Source organism: Octopus sinensis, unplaced genomic scaffold (genome assembly GCF_006345805.1).
Source record: "Octopus sinensis unplaced genomic scaffold, ASM634580v1 Contig12494, whole genome shotgun sequence".
Taxonomy (NCBI): Eukaryota; Metazoa; Mollusca; class Cephalopoda; order Octopoda; family Octopodidae; genus Octopus; species Octopus sinensis.
The window spans coordinates 60,553-81,109 of record NW_021832605.1 but is presented as its reverse complement, the minus strand read 5'-3'; the positions used below and the strand labels follow the sequence as shown (position 1 = coordinate 81,109).

Here is a 20,557-nt window from a genome sequence, read left to right as displayed (position 1 = left end):
AAAAAATCTTCTTCGGAAAAAACATGGACGATTCTCTACTTGAATTTGAATCTCTCAGACTCGACCTTCGACAGTAGATCCCTTTTTTAAGATGTAGACTGTGCTACTCTGATCTGGAGATTGAGGCACTCTTTTCCAAATATATGACCGGAAAGGACAGAGTTCTCGACAATGCAGAAATAATGAAATTGAAGAACGATTTGTATGCTGAGGACATTTCCGTGATATCCTCTTTCAAAACCCCACGAAGGAGAGGTTGGGACGTTACTCACTTTCCTAGACAAAGAGGAGGACGTTCCTCATTCTAGTCCAGATACAAAAACAGTAGATTTCGTTTCAAGACATGATTTTGCGATTGTTGCACAGAAGGTGAGTTTCCTCACAAACTTGGTGGAGCAACTTTTGCAATCCAGTGCAGACACCTACGAAGGACTGGTCAGGTTTCAAAAAGTTTTCGACGAGTACTCCGACAGATATAACGACATTTTAGAGAATGTGGGGATCTATTTTAATATTTTAGGGTTCTCAGAGTGAAAATGACCTCGGAGATTTGCTTAATCAGCTCACACTCGAATATGAGAGATATTTGAAAACTAACAAATTTGGTTATTAATATAATATTTATTAATAATATTCAATTTAATAATTTATTTCTGTACGGTTGGTCCTAATTAGAATAATAAAGGATTAAAAATACATTAATGATGCAGTTTCTTTATTCTGTTCACGACTCTGTTGATGCTTTCGTTAATGGCAAATCTGGGAAAAATTCTTTGACCGAGTTTTTCGACGTTGTTGAACCAAGAGTGGGGATAAAGAGGACGAATATAGTCTATAGTTTGTGAACCTATTTGCTAATTTGAATAGCCATTTCTTCCTTTTTTATGATCTTTCTATTACTGGGATACGGGGGGCAAATAATATCAAACCTTGTCGGAATGATCTACCCAGCATATGCCTCGTACTTTTCTTATTGCTGATAACACAAGAATTAAAGCTATTGAATCCCCTCAAAAGGACGATGATATGTTGTGGTTGACTTATTGGGTTGTCTTCTCTCTCTTTTCTGTTTGCGAATGCTTTTCCGACATTTTACTGTCGTGGATTCCGTTCTACTGGTTTTACAAGGTTTTTTCCATATTGACACAAGTAGTGTGTTTTGTTGGTGTTTTGTTATCTGCCTTTCCGGTACAATGGGAGTGTTCTGCTTTACAACAATTTAATCCGGCCATATTTCCTTAGGAATGAGAGGATTATTGATAATCTTGTCAACGCAGGAGGCAAGTATGTTGGGCAGGCCACTCAGAAGGGTTGGTTGAAGTCATTATGCTTAGTTCGACAAACGGGGGAAGAATTGGCAAGACATGTTGTCGATGGAATGAAGAAGGTAGATTAAATTGATTTATTAATTACTCTTTTGATTTGTTATAAATTTGTGGTTTATTTATTGAATGAGTGGTGATTAAATCTGATTGTAGGGCCTGGGTTCGATTCCCGTCGTTAACGTTTTTTTACAACAGAAAATCAGCAATCCAGGTAAGAGGATTTAGTGTAGATGCTCTTACTAGTAATGACATCAATAAAAAATGTTATTTTCAGATTCTGACTTAGTTTAAGAAATAAAGAAGGCACTCTTCTTGAAAATTTAATTTCTTTGTACAATCAGGACTACTTTGAGTATATACTTTGTTAATAAAACACATTTTAATAGGAACTAATTAGCAACAATGGTCAGGAAATTTACTATAACTTAATTGACTGAAGCCTGTGATTCTTTCTGCTGAGATTTTTGGTAGTTTAACGGGGGTTTGTCTCAGTGGACGACTAAACTAAGACAATATCGGGATTTAAAAATGACGTGGAGGATTACATGGCTTGGACATGGTTTACCACCAATAATATGAGTACAAAGCTTTCCACTAACGTTGAGCGACAACTCGTCTACGAAGAAAAATATTTTAAGGGTAAATAAAATAAAATTTTAAAACAATTACTTTTTATTCTGAACTTTTAAAGCAAATCAAACTATCAATTAGCTTAAAATAGCAATCTACTTCAAATTCATGAAAATTTTCACATGCTATTCTCAGTTCAAGTTCTTTTTTGCAGTCTGTCGCAGACACTTCAAGATACCTTCCTGACTTAATTTGTGTCATTTTCACAAAAAGTCTTTGTTCTTCCCTGGCCAAAACATTGACAAAAGCTGCCAAATTTGGGTGCGCTTATGCCAACCTTCCAATGAATTGGTCGTCCTGGGCATTGACTTTAATACCCGATGAAAACGACTCCAAAAACTGACGTCATAAGATAGGTCAGCAATAAATTGATTTTCTCAAAATGTCAACCTGATAATCCGAATAAAAAATGACGTAACGATTTACATCATTAATTTCAGAATCCTTGCGATAAAAAATTTCGCCCCGATCATTATACCACAAACTTTCAGGAATTTCAGGAATGGTCGGAACAAAATTTGGTATCAGTGTTTCTCTTTCCCGTTGAACGAGACGAGTCAATGAACGTTCTTTTGGCAAGATTTTAATGACGTCAACATTGGCTCCAATGAGGCTTCTTGACACCACATTCATAGTTCTGTCCTCTGACGCCTTTGCGGCATCTTTCAGGTCAAAAACTAGTTTCATACTTTTTATCTCATGATCCTCAAAGGGGCCATGATTATGAGCATTCTCCCTGCATTCTCGATTTCTGCACCTCCAATAGGTAAGACCGTCTTTTTTTCTATCTGTATTATACACATAGTTCCGGTGTAGTAAAAGTTTGCCACCTCTTTGGCTTTTAAGCAGTTCAAAGTCAGTCATAATAAGGATTAAAGTAAAAAAATTGTTGAATTTTTAATTAATTAGATTTAATCTGGTAAAAATAAAATTTTAAGTAGGCGAGCATAGCCGTAGCTAAACAAAAAATGCTAAAAAATATTTGGAAAAATAATGATGGGGAAAGGGTTGTCCGAAAAGTTAGAATTAACACTAATAACGTTCTTTAAACATATGTATACGAAGATATATTATGTAAAAGGATTCTCCTCTACTAGTATATTAATAATTTGATGGCTCTTTAATTCAAGAATCTACCACTCAATGTTATTTAAAAATAAAGAGTAGATTAGTCTGGTAAATGTTGTGATTACATTTCTAACTATATTAAATTAATTTTTGAATTATCCATTCTTCTACGATAATTGAAAATTAAGCTGACATACATGTATTTGATATTTCTCAGTCCCTCAAAAGAATTTTTTCTTAGCAACTTAATGTCCGAGTTAATGAACTGGCTAAAACACAAACAACCTCACTACATTGTGTGGACATTCGGAAAGGCCTTGAACGCCTTGAATCCGACATATTTCGCCTTCACGTTCTGAAAAATTCTGACGCTTATTTTTAATAATTTTACATTGTTTTGATGTGTGCACAATTTGGAGAGGATTTTGATTTTCTGATTTTTCTTACGGACGTCTCCTCTACGACTCTTAAACTTAAAGATTGAAAATAATAACAATTTGGATATGTTGGGAGGGCAAGATAGCTTAAAGTCCTCTTCTAGTGATTTCGTGCACACCATCAAGTCATTATTAGATTTGCAGGACTCTGTGCTGGAAGAGGGCAGTGTAATAAAAAAGAAAAGTACAGACAGCATTATTTGACAAATTTGACATAAATCTTATATAGACTACCTACAGCTGCAAATAATTTATGCGATGGTCATCGTGGCATTGATTTGTTATAATTAAGTGACACCACATGGTTTAGGTTACTGTACTTAATTTTTATTACGTCAACGGTCTCCTACTTGAATTGATTAAATTAATACATAACTTGAAAATATTTTATAAGTAATTAATAGTAATTAATATTTTCAAAGAAACTGTAAAATGATATCCATAGAAACGATGAGACCGGGAAAAGTGGACAGAAAACGTGAGATGAGAGGCTGTCCTTTCTCAGTCAGCGAAGACATTGACAGTTTACATACAAGCAGACGAAAACTAGCCTTGGCCAGACTGTTACACGAAGAGAACCTTCAGTATGAAAGAGAAATGTCCGAACGAGAATTTCCTCGCCAAAATACTTCAACAATGAAAAAAAGAATCGCAGAATTAAAAAACTCTCGCGAACAACGAAGACTGGCAGTAACCAGGATTGTTCTAACCCCTTCAGTTTGTCGAAGAAAAGTTGTACTCACAATTTATCGAGAACAACCCTGAGTTCCACCAAGAGAGGTCCCGACAAACCACACTAAAAATCGCCGAGGACTGGGCCTCTCAAATAGAACAAAAAAGACAAGTTTTGCCCTGAAATCACAATAGAGAGAAATTCTGGAGTATGAAGAGCGTCTACAAGAAGAGGCTATTCGACGTGCAAAGGAAGAAGCTGAGCGGTCGCAGGAGGTGGAGGAAAGAGAGAAATGTCTGGAAAGAAAGCGAGATCTGCGACGTCTGCTTGACCAACAAATAGAAGAGTTAAACTTAAAGTCAGTGAAGGTCTTTTCTCCTCATTGAGTGGCGTAGTGCAAGGAATTGGATGATCAAGAAAGAGTCCTCTTAGAGCAGATTCGAAAGGTTCAAATCGTGGAAGAGGAAAGGAAGGAGAGACAACTTCATGCCAAAAAAATAGAACTCGGGTAGTGATGTGGACTGACTGAAGGGAGACATTGAAGGCACAGCAAATAGCCAAAATGCGAGACCGTTCTAGACAGATCAAGCAAGATCTTGTGGGCATTGTCGATGATTGTTGATAGGAGGACGATAAACAGTTGCTCACCATGTTGGCACGGAAAGAGAAAGAGGAGTCACTCAGAAGGACAGAGGAGAAGGAAAGAAGCAAGGCGGATGCTGAATGGATGCTCGACGTGTTTAACAAGCAGTCGGAACTTGAGAAAGCCCGAGAAAAGGAACTAGAACTTATTCAAAAGTATTACTTTGGTCTAAAGTCAGTCACGAGGCACTCCGAATGTGGGAAGAACGTGAGAAAGTGTGGGAAAGAGAACGGAAGGCCAGAGACAGCTTATTGAACGAGGTACAGTGACATGTCTTTCCTCGATAAGGTTTTGAGGGAACGGTCTGAGCAGATCAACCACAAATTGGAGAAAATAAGGACAGAGAGACTGCAGGAAGAGAAAGACATGGATAAAATGGTCTCTGAGATCGAGAAGATAAGACAATCCGAAGGTTTCGAAAAGGCGGAGACACAGCGAAGGGCTCGTGAAACTTATCGAGATTTGGAGAAGCAGGCACAGGTGGTAGAGAGACTTTAGATCGAGTGGAAAAGAGAGGAACAGGCTCGTCAGACTGAGGAGAGACGGAAGGAAAGCGAGAAAGAGACCAAAGACCTTGAAAGAAAGCGCGAAATAGTGAGAAGAGGACTTGAAGGACAAGATCAATCTGAGAGGGTGAGGAGTAAGTGTCACTGTGACAGTTTTATGGACGGAGGAAAGCATTCTATTAACTTAGACTTTACTAGTAATGTGCTCTCTGTGTGAATTGTTGATAATTGCTAGGAAGGAGAGAATAAAATAATATCCGGAATAATTACGCATGTGAGAGTGAGCTAATAGGACGTGCTAATTAAAGGAGGCTGCACTTGAGCTTGCTTCTTCCAGACGATTTTTTGGATATGCGAACAGCACTCTCAAATATGTGTTGCAAGTTGTATTGTTCCATAGCAGAGCACTCGATATATCTACGCGTGAGTAAATATTAGGGTACCCAACGGCTCCAATCTTCGTTGCTAGAGCTTTCCCCCTTTCCTCAGAAATGCAATTTAAATCCTTATTATTCCTTTGGTCGCACTTTGTCCCAATCAGAAACACTTTTTCTTTGAGGAATAGACGAATCTGAGGTATTGAGACAACAGGACCTCTGGCATCCACTTTTCCGTAATGTTAGCAAATGATCCTTCGTCTGCGATGTCGAAGCACAAGAGGGCCACGTCCGTGTCAGGGTAAGAGAGAGGTCGTAGTCTGTCATAGTCCTCCTGTCCAGCAGTGTCCCACAAGGCGATTTCGACCTGCAGTCAGCAGACTGTGCAATACTTTTTCATCGTCAACGAGCATTTCGGTGATATATGTCTCGAAAACAGTGGGCACGTATTCTGTGGGATATGCTCCGTTGGCAAATGTCTGCAGCATACATGTCTTTCCACATCCACCGTCACCAACGGTCACAATTTTGAGACGCTTGGGCATTTCTGACAATTGGACGTACGACCTTATTTTATGTGACGCGCATTCTCTCGCTGCTTTAACGCTCCTTTCATAATTATTTCCGGAATTTATGCAAAGTTGGTTTCCAATATTCAACTAATTAACCAAATTGCTTGTCATTGGCCAAGAACATATTCTTAAACAACACCTGCACTGGGTATATTCTCTATAACATATTTTCTACTTATAAACAAAGTAATTGAATATTTTCATTCCATCGGAATGCTATTGATTGACCTCGATTTACTCAGAGGATTTGAGTTATAGATTGTATGCTGTCTACAAAAAGTAAACTAATAAATCAAATTATCCAAAAAAATCAATCCATGGCAGTCCTATATGAGCACCTTCCTCCACCTTGGGAGATTAGACATTCACAAACCCGTCAAACTCTTCTCGACTCGCAAACTTGATCCTCACTCTGATTGTACGATTTCTAAGCTCAGTTTGGAATTGTCTGTAATCGTTCATCTTGGAACTCTTTTTGAGGTTGATGATCATCATCAAGTCGTTGTTCTACAATTAACCTTCGCCAACACACCGAAATCAAGTATTCGAGATTGCTTTTGTTCTTGACGTTCTGACAACCATACAAGTATAGACTCTTCATTGTGCAAATGGCCACTGTTTCTGCCCAGTTTTCGTTTTTGCTTTCGCTGGTGACTGAGACGAACCCCCATTTGACAATGTTTTCGCTCGTTTCCTTAAATAGAGTGAACTGGCAGGTTATTTTGACACAATTACATAAGAGATGCGTGTACTTTCTTCTTTGTCTGAAAGTTTCTTGTCTGTGCCCAGTACCTGCTCAAATTTCTAGCATTAAAAGACAATGATTTCACTCACCTCTAGCAACCCAATCTTTTCCTTGTAAGAACTGCACGTGAAAAAATCTAGCACAACCCGCAAGTTAAGTATATCTTTTTATGGAGATCCGCGATGTACAAACTATTGACCTCGACCGAATTGGGACAGTCCCCAAAGTGCTGGATATTGTCGTTGACTAACTCATCTGTCACTTTGTAGGTCCCGTTCGAGTTCTTGACACACATAAGGATGTGTTCGTTGGTCTAAAAGTGAGACTCCCGGCTGACCAGAAATATATAAGCTGACTTTTCTGACCGACCCTTGACCTGTCGGGATATGGGAGACTCGTAAACAAACGCAGTTGTGTTTTCGTAGAATGTCTGGGTAGCCCCAAGAATGAGTGATTTGGTTGTAATCACATTCTCAAATTGTTTCTAAGAGTTACCCCGAAGGTCTACATAAATGAGCATATTCTTATCTGTGTGAGCGACAGCAGACACAATCAGTTCCATGGCATCTAACTAATAAGCAGAGAAGGGTACCTTTTGTGGGCTTAATGTCCTTGTGTTGCGGTGGAAGTTCTTCCATGTACCCTGAATGATTCAACTCGACCATACTTTTGAGGAGGAGTTCATATCGGGGCACTCTTTGCACCAATTCGAGCATGTGATCTTCAATAGAGAGTCCCGGGTTTTCAGATGAGTCTTTTATTTTGTTCAGGAGAGTGCAAAAGTGAGAATTTTTTTTCTTGTATTCGGTAATAAGTTTGACGGAAGTATCAAAGGAGGTGAGAAACTGTGAGTATAGCTTCATAAACGGGGCCTTCTCTTTGAACAGTTGTCCAAATGAAATTTCTTCTTCTCTAAGGGTCAGCAGGAACCCACGTACGGTTTGTTTGAGCATTCTGTCAACTCTGGGAAAACGAATTCTTTGTGGAGGTTGTAAATGCTGCTCAGATTGGAAAAAATGTCGGCAATATCTTTTTCGGGGATGTTTTTTTGTATTTCTGGGTCTGTCTTGATTGTTTTGTAGTACCCCTAAAGGTTCTCAGGGAAACATAACTTCCTGGAGGAGTTCTAGTTTTTTGATATAAATCTGCTCTGTGTCAACAAACTCATCGACCAAATGTGCTAATTTACTTTTCTAAGTCCAAATCGAGTAAAGAAATAACTGGATTGTCGTCTATTTTCAGCGATTTGGGGGACTAGGATTACACATTAAGACTCCTACCATTGGCGGAACCTCCTTCGACTGAGTATCTTCCTAAAATGTCAAATAAATATTCTCATCAGAAAGATTATTTGGGAGTACTTACACTGGAGACCACACTTACTGCTATCTGAGTCGTCTTGCTTCGCGAAAGTCCTTTTGACTTTCCCGGAGTTTTTGATTTCTTTAGCTTTTTATCTTCTTCTGAGGTTTTTGGTTCTTTGGGCATGTTTCCGCGTTCAAACCGTGCTTTATTAATATATTTAATTTCTATCGCATTTCGCATAAATACTACCGCATTCTCTACGTCGTAAGCCATTTTTAATACCTGGCTGAATAAATCGTCGTTTCATGTCAGAGGTTTGTAGACTTTAAGTTTTACGAGTCTTTGAGTTTAATCTACTTACTTAATGTAATACTGTAAGATTATAAAAGACAAACACAATTTATTTAACATATTCTTTGTTTATTGCCATCTATAATTTGAATAACATCTTCTTGAAAACAAACGGTTTACTTACCTTATTCAACCCCTGAGTGACATTAACAAACAGCCATTCCAATTACAATCGACAAACTCTCAAAGAGATTACTGAGATGACCTAAGACATTTGCTCTGCTATTCTCACAATGCCCAATTCCCTGCTATATTCTGCTGCGATTAATAAATTAGGCAGAATTCTGGACTTGATTTTTTGTTTGTGTGATAACAAAAAATAGCCGTCAACATTCTTCCGTGGTAGCCTGCCAATCGTGTATAAAAAGTTTTGCTTTATGTAACAGGTATATTTCTCCTAATGTACACTTTCTTACAAATCAAATATATTAAAACTATGAGGATTAAATTATTTGTTATTACGTGGCGACTTTAAATTGAAATATCTGCTCTGGGTACTGTCCTAATCAGCTGACAACCCCAGAGAACATATCCTTCCTGCTTTGGACCTTATAACCATTCTGAAAAACCCGATTGGCTATGCAAGAACATCAATCCGAAGTATGGACAATCCCACTTTCCAGACGCATCGTTTTGCTTAAATTGAATGTTAACCCAAATTTACCAATTCGAGTTCTAACACTTATCAAAAAGCGGGATGCTTTAAAGAAATCCCGATTGTGACATGCGAATCGAGTCTCTCCCATACGTTCTCTCAATTCCGAAATCTCAATTAATTCAAATTTACCAAAAACGCAAATGGAACCCTTTGTTGGATTTTATATTACAAAAAATCAAATGTTCCATCTGCCAGTTAGACTCTTCACACAAAGTTGGTTATTCAGGTAGAAAGATTTGAACAATCCAACACATTGCACAGGAAATCATAATCAACTGAATCATATACTTTCTTAACGTTAATCCAAGTGGCACATGAATTTTTTTTCGCGAATTAATTAAAAGACAGTTAGAAAAGGAAGAAGGATTGTTTAAGACTACGCAGGTTAGGGCGCCCTCCCAGCCTCACGGATTGCGGCAATGGAGAGATGTTGAAGAAGCCAAGAGGACTCTCTCGTGTCGTCCCTCCTTTTGGCGATTCTTCTCTTCAAACCCCGTAGGTAACAAAGCGACTTGCGGCCGAAGATCCCAGAGGTCTCAACGGCGATGGGCGTGAAAACGAAGCTAAAGAGGTGACCGTATTTCAGCATTTTAAGATCTTCAACGCGATTGGAAGCAAAGCTTGGGTCGACGGCAGACCTGGCTAGATTCCCGTTGGAGAATGTGTTACAGCAAGTGGAATCCCATATAAAGGATTTTCCCTGCTCCAAGGGGAATGTAGTTAAGCCGTCAGGGCGTTTGGCGTCGCCTCTGTCCAAACCGACCGATTCGAGGACGGACGGCACATAAATTGTTTTCATACTCGGTATTTATAAAATAATTAACCAGTCCCGAAAATCGTTAAGTTCCAGCGGCGAGTACGCAGTGTGCGTTGCCCCGAACAATGGCCAGGCCGATGCGCTGGCGGAACCAGAGGCTCTCTCTCGAGTCCTTGAGCCTCCTCCCGATGGACTGCCCGACCTCTTTGAGGAACGAGTCAGTCTCCTTTCCTGCAACTCCAGCGGTCTCCAGGGCGATTGCCGTAACGCGGTAGCGGTCTGCAAGCGAAGAATATTTGTGTATTTTTATCTTTTCGGCGTGGTTTGCAGCCGAACAAGGGTTTGCCGCAGAAGAATGGATCCTCGATTTCGAAAAGGTATCCACAACGGTGACATCCCATACGAGGGCCTTCCCCGACGAGTACGGGAATATTGTCATCCCGTCAGGCCTTTTGCCATCTCCCCGATCGGGTCCGACCGGTTCGAGGAGGCACGAATGGCCCGCCATTTCGAGACCGGCCTTCACGATTTCATTGAGGGCCTTGTGTCTGTGTTCCCTGCCTGCGCTCCTCTTGCAGGAAAGTGGGTGCAGTCCCTTTTCGTCAACGTCCTCACCGCATCTGCAGCGGTGTTTTGCACAAACATCCAGCCCGAGACGGTGAGCCACTCCGATGCGTATGGCAGCATCGTCTAGCCACGTCCCTATGCTGGAGAGAGGAAGAGCATTCAGCCAGCTGCCAGAGTGAGGGGCGGATGCCGCACGAAGGCATGCCAGGCGGTGTTGATCAAGGGTTGCCGAGAGCTCAGACACACGCGCTCGGCATGCAATAGAGTCCCAGGCACGTTGGGAGGAGAAATCTTCGGGCCTCTCAGAAAAGGAGCGATCCCAGGTAGCGAGCCCATCCGAAAAAGCACCATCCAGGCAAGATCCGAAAGAGTTGAGTAGGATCTCAGAGGCCAGGTTGTTGCACCAGTGCTTGCTATTTTGCACCTTTAAATTTTCTTTGCATCCAGCTGATTTTTAGAAATAAGATCTAATAATTCCAGATAATCAGAAAGCTTAGAATTATCACACCTTGTGAATATAAAATTGGAATTCATGTGATCGGACGTAAATCACGTGGTGATCCGCAAATTTGTTTTTAGGAATTAAATAGGTTACTTCAGTGTAAAACCATATTTCTAGTAAGTATCTTTACTGACAATTAGTCGCATAAGAATCCGTCGAGGGACTCAAATTTTTTGACGAAAAACCATAGAGACCATCGCACCCACAACTATTATTAATAAATTCTCGCGGAATCAAAAAGTTAATTATGATTTCACTGTTACCATGCGACTCGGGACACGCTCTTTTAATCGTTTCCACCATCCCTGTTTCATGCAAGATCTTTCAGATCGTTCGAACAAATGCGGGCCATCAATTTATTTTTGCGCCCCCAACAATATTGTTCTATAGCGCAAGAAAAAAGGGGGAAAGGGGGTTCAAAAAAATGGGAAGAAAGTTTTTTTATGATTCAAAAGAATTGAAAAGTATATTCCTTAATATGTCATGCAGCGATAAAATCGTTAAAAACCTTCTTCGTCAAAAGACATTATAATCTTCAAAAATCAATTTATGATACTTATTAAGTCAATTTTAGAAAACAAAGACTAGATTTTTAAAATCTGAATATGTAAAACGATCATCATTTTTTGGATGTGGCACCACATCCAAAGATTTTCTTTTAATGAGAATTAGTTATCTAATTACTCAACATATGAAACCGTATACTGATGGCGGAATTTTTAAGGAAGCTATTGCAATTTTTGCTAAAGAACGTTGTTCTCAGAATAAACAAGGTATAGTCAAAAAATTAACACTCAGCAATGATACATTTGCTAAAGAATTGAATCTAATTCGGATAGTATTCTCACAAGCTTATGAAATAATTTTTATGCAATAACTTTTTTTAGAGCAGGAAAAAAGTTCTTATACTTTTCATTTGCCATTGACTGTTCTAAAGATATTACAGACGTATAACAATTAATTTTAAGAACAGATACCTTAAAATTCTTGAGAACCGCTGGTCCAGATCATCTGCAGATTCCAATCGACTTGAGTTTAGGTCGAGACAGCGCGGTGGCTTTCGACTATTCTCTTAGTTACTTACCTAGCTAGCATCTAATTTTGTTTTTGATTAGTTACTAAATAAAAAATTTGAGCAACAGAGAATGTAAAGATTTGTTGTTAATCCTCACAATAACCATTTTAGGACGTGTTTTATTTCTTGCACCGTCAATATAATTTTTTGATAAATCTTTGTTTAAATTATTTTCCTCGAATAAAGGGAATATGAAACAAAAAATTCTTATCAAAGCCAGCCGTAAATTCGGAGGAGGCGGCACAATGGTTTAGGGCCTTTAGCCATATCGGGCTCTTTTCGTTCATATCACCACAAATAATTACATTGCTGAAAGACTGAAGGTTTTGAATAGAAGGGCTCCATTTATGAGGACATGACGAGTGATGAGGCATGTACATATTGATGAGTCTTCTAATTAATGACCCTGTTGAGACAGTTATAGTTGTCATTTCAATCACTGGATCATTATCAATTAGCGAGTAAGCTTGGGAGGTACAGTTAGTGAACAGAATGGATTTTCTAATAAGAGTTAGTAGGCTATCCCCATTTACAGGTCTGTCCCCCGGACGTATGAGTAACCAGGGAAAGCGATTTTGGTCGAGAGCTTCGTTTCTTGAATGTCAACATTGTGCTTCTTCAGGAAGGAATAAAGTTCAGCAGTCTTATGAGCAATCCCATTGATGTTGATCTGCAAGATACGTAATAGGTTCTTCTTGCTGGGTCCAGGATTTGGTTCAATGTCTCCGGAAAAGAGAAGGGTGAGTTTGATAAGCAAAGAGGACCTTGGGAGAAACGCCTTCGCGCCTCCTCTGCTGCCACCGACGTCACGGAATCAATCCGATCCGACAGGGGAGTAGTTGTGGGGTCTTTTCGTAGTATGAAACTTTTTTCATAGTATGAAATTTTCAAAAATGATTTTTTTGATTGTTAACTTAGCTAGGAAATAAAATATTAATAGGTTATAATGGACTTAAATGTGGTCACTCTCAACACTTGGTTAATAGCCATTCGTTATAGCGAATAGGGGAGTCCCGATACCCTTCGTCTCCAAAGACAGAAAAACACGAATGGAGGCGATTGGGGAGACACTTTCAAACTGTCCTTATAACGTAGTTTGTCTGCAAGAAGTATTCTAATTATTGACTAATAATAGCTGTGGGATATTAACGACTACCACCTTATTGCTAATACTGCTAGGTTTCGTTATTCTCACTACTTTCTGAGGTATGGAAAATTAGTCATTCATTAAGTGGTTTTTCTGGGTCGGGATTAGCCGTGTTTTCTCGACATGAAATATTGTGGATATCCTTTTATAAATTTACCATGAATGGATATCCTCATCAAATCACACACGGCGATTGGTACGGCGGGAAGGGTGTCGGAGTCGTCAGAATTGATTTTTATGGAAAAACCGTTGATATCTTCAATTGCCACGTTTTTTGTGTTTTATGACACTTCAAGACTATTGCCAGTTATTCGGACACAAATTCCTTTGCTGTGGACAGGAGGGCACAGTTCTATCAGCTGGCCTGTTTTATAAATCAGTGCCACCAGTCGTCCGATGTCGCCATTCTTGCGGGGGACCTCAATTCTCCCCCTCAAAATGAAGATTTCTCATTTTTAAATGTTCTCACCGATTTGCACGATTCTTGTTCTGATCCAAAGGTGGATTTGACTATAAAATGTTGTTAGTTGGTCACATTTGGATTTCCGGGTAACCCTTACTCGGGAAATAATTCCGGATCACGCATTGACTATTTGCTTTACCATTCCAATTACAGTAATCTCATTTTTGTAAAGTTAGAGTGTTCGGTTACGCGATTTGGGACTACTTTTAAGGAAATTGGAACCACTAAATGTTGGTATTCTGATCACGTGGGGTATTTTGCGACATTTTTGATTGATTTTAACGAGAAATTAAAAACTGTAAACACAAATATTGGCTGCAATAAAGGCCCTATTGAAGACGCCGAACAGTTATTTCAGGAAAATATGAAACCAAAGTTATATTTCCGAGGCGTGTCTGTAATTGTCGCATTAATGGGACGTTTGCAGTTTGTATCGTTTTGCAGTTTGTATTTCCTGAAAATCATTACTCCGTTCCTATGATAACTTTCTTATTTCCCTTGCTGGTTATGACAGGATTGTATTTCTATATTATATCTCGCACTGATGCACGAACTACCTGTGCCTTCTACCACGAACTCCTAATAAATTATAAATCCAAGTCATCGCCTAATTACTAGGGCAACCAATTGCAATTTTTTGCAATTAAATATAATTTAATTAAAATTCGATAAATAATAAAGTAATGAATAGACATTAATTTTAATTATATTTTTATCGATTTAAATTTGCAATTTTTGCAATTTTTTGTAGTCATTTTACAATTTTTTGCAATTTTTTTAATTAAAAAAAATTTTTTTATTACAAAAATATAATTATAAGTAAAAGATTATTAAAACGTGTTTTAGTTGTTTGTTGTAATGGGTAAAGGACAGTGTCACAGAAAATTTCATTTTATGCAAGAAATTCCCCGAGTTTGTTATTGACAGTGAGGGGAATTTATTTTTGCTCCAATTGCTCAACTGTTGTACGGTGTGACACAAAATTTTTTGTTGATGCGCACCGTTCTTCAAAAAAAACATTTAAAAGCACACAGTATTTCTTTGAATTTAAATTTATAGAATGGACAAATTCATCTCAGAGTTCACAAACATTTCTTTCGGCGATAACGGATACTCGAAAGGATTGGGGGATCAAAGTAACACAAGCGTTTTTGGAGGCAAACATACCAATTTATAAATCACATCCTTCCCTCATACGGCTTTTTGAGCAGGAAACATATCCTTTGCCATCTGAATCATCTTGCAGGTTTAATGTTAAAGAAATATCAAAATATAAAATTAATACCATTCAGACTCATTTACTGTTGTTTTTTTTAAGTTATTCAATAGTGGGGAATGGTGTTTTTTTTGTTTGTGATGAAGCCCAATCAATGGAACTCGTTTTTTAATTACTTTGATTGGGAAAATCTCCACTCCAAAAATCTTCATTTAGTATCGTGTACCAATCTATATTATCCGCCACTACTACTTCAACAATTGTGTTGAGGTGACAAGTAATAAAGAAATTTTCTATTGAACGTGAAAATTTTATATTATTCGTTACAGATGGGGCGAGATATATGACCAGTGGTATATATAAATAATTTAATTTTAGCTGGGGCATCAATGAAATTGATATACCAAAATCTTTTCCACGTGACTTGCGTGTCACATTTATTGCACAACTGTGCTCTAAAGATTAAGGCATACTTCGCAGATGTTGATGATTGATTTCGTCTATAAAGGCTGCCACAGTCAAAACAAGAGACGTTTGGAGATGTTTTCACGAATCGGAAATCCACCCGAAGTTGTGGTTACAAGATGGGGAAGCTGGCTAAAAGCAGCAAAATATTACTCCCAGAATCTTCCAGAAATTATTAAAATCGTATCTGAATTTGAAGGAGATGGAGTTTTAATACAAAATGTTTTAGTTTTTAATTATTTTAGGCAAAAAAAATCAGTGAATAATCCTACGTTGTTTTCCAGCTTAACCCAATCAGTTCAAATTATTTGGGATTAATTGAAATGATTTCAAATACTGAATGCTTGATTACTCCATTGCAACAGCTTATGGTGATCTAAACACCCTAGACTTTACATCAGATCCATGCGACATAAAATCCTATATATCAAAAAAGCTTGAGAAATCAGGAATACTAAGTATTCTTGAATTCTCAAATAAGAATCTATCGCCAGAAGTTTATTCACATCTCAGAAAATGTAGCGCAAGTTCAGCATCTATCGAAAGGGCAATATCTCTTTTGACGAAAATTCTTAGTAAAGAGAGGAACTTTAAACCTGAAAATGTTCAGGAATATTTGATTTCCTATTACAATAAATAATTTCGTTAATTTTTTGCATAATGTAATGTTTACAATTAAAAAAAATTATTTTTGCAATTTTTTACAATTTTTAAAATTCATTTTTGCAATTTTTTTATTAAAAAGTGCAATTTTTTGGTTGCCCTACTAATTACTATAACGAAAAATAGCCAGTTAATATATAATTAATAAATATGGTTTTCTCACCTTTTACGTATTTTTTGAGCTATTATTGTGGTCTAAGAACACCATCTAGTGATTTTGTTAAAGTGTCCTTCTTGGGGGAGGGAGGAGATTGTGAATGAACTGTCCTTGATTAGCAATGGTAGTTTGTGGTTGTATTCTAGTTAGATATTTCCTAATCTGGTCAGCGCAGTAGCCCAAAGAATGTGGCCGAGGGGAATTGCTCCATTCCTTCCTCATATTCACTATAATGATCGTATTCAATATTAATAAACATTACTCAATGTCTGTGGGATATGTTTATTGCTAAGGTGCGCACAAACATAAGCTTCTCGAAATCAATTAAATAAAAAATAATTTTCAGTATTTCCTGACAACAATGATAGATAAAGATTGTACTTTTTCTTTACAAATTTTGACTACCTGATCAAAAAAGGGATTGCTTTACTACTATATCTAGTTCTAATATGGGTGTTACCCGATTATAGTTTAGCCCAGGGGTTCTCAACCTTTTTAGCTCAAGGGCCAAATCGATAATTAAGATTAGCTTCGCGGGCCGCACAAAAAATATTTTATATATTTTTATATTTTCCAAGCCGGTAACTCGCTTGCAATCCGAAGTGAAGCCACTGCTGATGCGTAATGAGATTTTGGACTCTTTTTTTTCTTTTTTTTTATTTCAGAATAAAAAATGCCACGCTAAAATAGTTTATTTAAAGTTTATTTTAGAATAGAGAATAAATAATTAAATTTTAACATTATTAAAAAATTAAAAAAGTTAGTTACTCTAGAGGGGCCGCAAAAAATCCTGGGGGCCGCATTTGAGAACCACTGAACTAAATTTTAATGGTTTGGTTGTGTTGTGATCTCATGTTTCTTAGGTTTTGACCCGTTTTGTCTCAGATTAAAAATTTTAATCTGAAAATTTCAAGTGACAATTTGAAATCCCGTAGATCTTGCCATCGTTAAGAAGATGTGCTGTCCTTCTGTAAGATGGTCCATTAATTTTTTGACGTTGAGTGTATTTCTCAATTCCGAAGTCGGCGTCATTTTATCACGTTTCAGTAAAATCCACGTTATCAGATGTAATGACGTTATAGGACGTAATGAATGTGAATTTTAATAAACTTTTAAATTTCTTAACAATAGTTTGTTGTCTAATTTTTTTTATTTGAAATTAGGTTTTAAATTTAGTATTTAATTAGCAGCAGAGGATAAGATGGAATGGCAATTCCCACGCAAGATGGCTATTGATATGCGTTGGAAAAGCCATGTCCGTTCCCGACGATCATTTCTCCTTCTGCTTGCCAGGTCCCCCAGTTTAATAAGGAATTTTTTAGTTCTGGGACCGAGGACTCCCGACGTCTCCACTGCGATCGGGGCAAAGATATGGCGGTGAGATAATGCACTGTATTTCTTGATTTTTAGCGTTTCGGCCAGGTTAGCTGCGGAGCCCGGCTCTGCGGCTGACGTAAAGATGTTTCCGGCAGAGAAGGTGTCCGTGCAAGTTGCGTCCCAGATGAGCGACTTGCCATTTTCAAAGGGGAAAGTCGTTAGGCCGTCAGGACGTTTACCATCCTCCCGAACCAGGCCAACCGGTTCCAACTGTGATGGGAATCCGGCAGTTTCAAGAGTCCGCTTGACTATGTCGTTCAGGGCAGTATGTCGAAGGGGGCGTTTGGAGCCTTTCTAGCACGATAATGGATGCAATCCAAAGAGGTCAACGGTCGATCCGCAGCGGCACCGATGTTCCCGGCATACGTTTAGCCCCAGGCGCAATGAGACGCTGATCCTCATAGGGTCTATGCATCGTCTAATAATGTTCCAATAGATCCCATAGGGATGGCGGTCAACCAAGCCCCCGAATATGGTTGCGAGGCAGCCAATAAACAAGCCAAGCGATGTTGGTTAAGCTTAGGCTTGAGGTTGTTCGACTTCTGATTGCAGAGAATCCTGTCCCATTCGTCTTGTGCGTGTGTATTCTGCGGAAGCTCAAGAGACATCCCAAGCCAGCGACTTTCTGCGGCGACAGACTCTGAGTCCATAGGAGATTCGGTAGCGGGTTGGAGAATCGACAATTAAAATTAAAACAATAAAAATTACATTTATTGATTTGTTTACGGTCAGCTGCTATTTGCGGCAGTCAGATCAATAAAACAATTACGAGCTAACTTGTTAATTAATTTACAAAAGTTAGTGGACGAATAAAATACCACTGGGCCGTAGATTGGCCAACACTGACATACAAAATGACCTTATCAACCAAGATATTTTTGGTAGCCAATTCTTTATTCTAATTATGGTTGTATTCTACACCTGAGAACCCTGTTACTAGTCTATACACCTTATAAAATTATTCAAATTTTTAATTAATAAAATTCAAGCATTTTTTCCAATTGCAACAACCTCATTTATCTGAAATGGCAAATGAGAGAACAACAGTCATTATTATTGGTCAAACTGGCTCTCATCATAAGTAGGCAACGGTCCCGTGGGGTTGATGACATCATACTGCCTCTCTGGCAACTGGCCCTTCTGGAATGGACTAGAGCATCCGATTCCCTGCCTTTCTCTCCATCTAAAACAGCACGAACTCCTGTCTTTATTCGAACAACCGGTCTGAGAAATATAAGGCATAGTCAGACATCCCGCCTGACTGAACTCGGAAGGTTCATTGGGGGACGCTCTTCGAGTGCTGCTGGGAACATATACGACTCCCTCACATCCGCCAACGAAATGCATTTTGAGGACTTTTTGCTTTGGCGATCTATGCCTAAGGGAAAAGTAGATCACATTGTTTTGGGATGTGACGGGCCTGGGGGTTCCTGGACTGTTATTTTTAAAAGAAATATTATTTTTAGAGAATGGAAGACTCCTCCGTCAGATCTGTGAGCACTTTCCGTGACCTTGAATTGCCAGGTATGGACAGTCAATCATGGCTGAGATCACAGGAATGGTACTAAGTGATAGAAACTTGTAGTCATTCTGTTGAATTAACAGATCCAAAAAGATATCGACCAACAGTTGATACTCTCCAGAGGTATTACTCTCAATATCCATACGTGGTTGGCATTACAGAGCACCAAAGACCTCCATTTCTTGTCCAATCTGTCCAACAAGTCCCTGCATGTCCCACTGACTGTCCTTCTGAGACATTCAATGACAAATCTCTCAAAATAGAGTGGCAAGTGATTGGAAAGTACAGTCAAACTGGCCAAGAAGTGGTTTTCCGAGCTCGTCATATCATCCTTGCCCTCGGAAGGTCACACGACAAAATCAAACTGCAAGTGGAGACCAAATCTGGGTCAGAATGTCCTCTCATCTCATCCCTCGAAGAATTGAGGACACTCACATACAATCACCCTCTCCTTATTGTCGGTTCTGGATTAGACGCCGCGGATAAAATTCTTTTCTGCCGACGGAATAATATTTCCGTGATTCACGTTTACCGCAAAACTTTTGAGGCTGCCTCTGAATTGTACGCCCCAATGGACCCCCTGACTTACCCCGAGTACATCTGGATAAGGGACCTCATTCTATCCAAACATATGGAAGAGGACTCTTGGACCTACACAGCCTTCGACTCCTCTTTGGTCTCCTACCTCGACGTGGGTCACCAAGTGTGGGTGAAGGGGATCGACAACTGTCATTTCTTTACTGTGTTGGCCTGTGGAGTGTTGCCCTGTCTGGGATACTCCCCGCACGTGTTAGAGGACTTTTGTGGACTGTCGGTTGAGGATTTAGTCATGGACTCCTCCACATATGAGAGTGTTCGATATCCTCGACTTTTTGTGCTTGGATCTCTTTCGGGGGACAGATTTGTTCGTTTTGCTAAAGGAGGGGTCATTTCTGCTGTCTCAAACATTCTTTCGTTTGAAAACTCGCAAAAATCTTAACATTTCATATTTTTGACTCAAAATAGCAAAAAATAAGACTGATTAGAAATTCAGGAAATATTAGTAATAATTGACTAGTTTTTATTCTATCAGTAAGGAATGAATGATCTTACTTAGCATTTTGCCGTTCTCCCATTTGGTGAACTTGAGGGCCATTTCGTTACGTTTTGCTGCCTCCAACTGGTACTCGGTCTTGAGACATTTGCGTACTATTTGTGCACATATGTTTGAGTAACGGATATAACTTAGATTTTGATTATTATTAGCACCTTAATCCTGCATCACGCCAGAAAGACATTGTTCACTACGAGTCCGGAAAATATATTGATATTAATTAATTACATTAAACTTGAAAATTATTATTATTAAATTCATTT

The 20,557-nt window shown here is 38.7% G+C and overlaps 2 protein-coding genes across 2 annotated transcripts; one reads left to right on the top strand and one right to left on the bottom strand.

The window, feature by feature from the left end:
- Window positions 1-5,584: 5,584 nt before the first annotated feature.
- Window positions 5,585-6,204, bottom strand: LOC118761347 (GTP-binding protein rho4-like). Its single transcript, XM_036499181.1, has 3 exons — window positions 6,067-6,204; window positions 5,830-6,026; window positions 5,585-5,699 (listed from the first exon to the last, which is right to left on the bottom strand). Exons 1-3 carry the CDS (start codon window positions 6,202-6,204, stop codon window positions 5,585-5,587), a joined length of 450 nt encoding a protein of 149 aa, XP_036355074.1.
- An 11,922-nt stretch (window positions 6,205-18,126) lies between these two features.
- On the top strand, window positions 18,127-20,180 carry LOC115229360 (oxidative stress-induced growth inhibitor 1-like). The gene is made up of 2 exons (XM_036499179.1): window positions 18,127-18,209; window positions 19,265-20,180. Exons 1-2 carry the CDS (start codon window positions 18,127-18,129, stop codon window positions 20,178-20,180), a joined length of 999 nt encoding a protein of 332 aa, XP_036355072.1.
- Window positions 20,181-20,557: the final 377 nt, after the last annotated feature.

Excerpts from the sequence above, each read along its gene's own strand:
- LOC118761347 (XM_036499181.1), bottom strand. The coding sequence starts at position 6,204 with ATGCCCAAGCGTCTCAAAATTGTGACCGTTGGTGACGGTGGATGTGGA. Across the intron at positions 6,027-6,066 it reads CATATATCACCGAAATGCTC|GTCGAAATCGCCTTGTGGGA; the intron begins GTTGACGATGAA and ends TGCTGACTGCAG. Across the intron at positions 5,700-5,829 it reads GTCTATTCCTCAAAGAAAAA|ATATATCGAGTGCTCTGCTA; the intron begins GTGTTTCTGATT and ends ACTCACGCGTAG.
- LOC115229360 (XM_036499179.1), top strand. The coding sequence starts at position 18,127 with ATGGCGGTCAACCAAGCCCCCGAATATGGTTGCGAGGCAGCCAATAAA. Across the intron at positions 18,210-19,264 it reads TGGTTAAGCTTAGGCTTGAG|TCATTCTGTTGAATTAACAG; the intron begins GTTGTTCGACTT and ends AGAAACTTGTAG.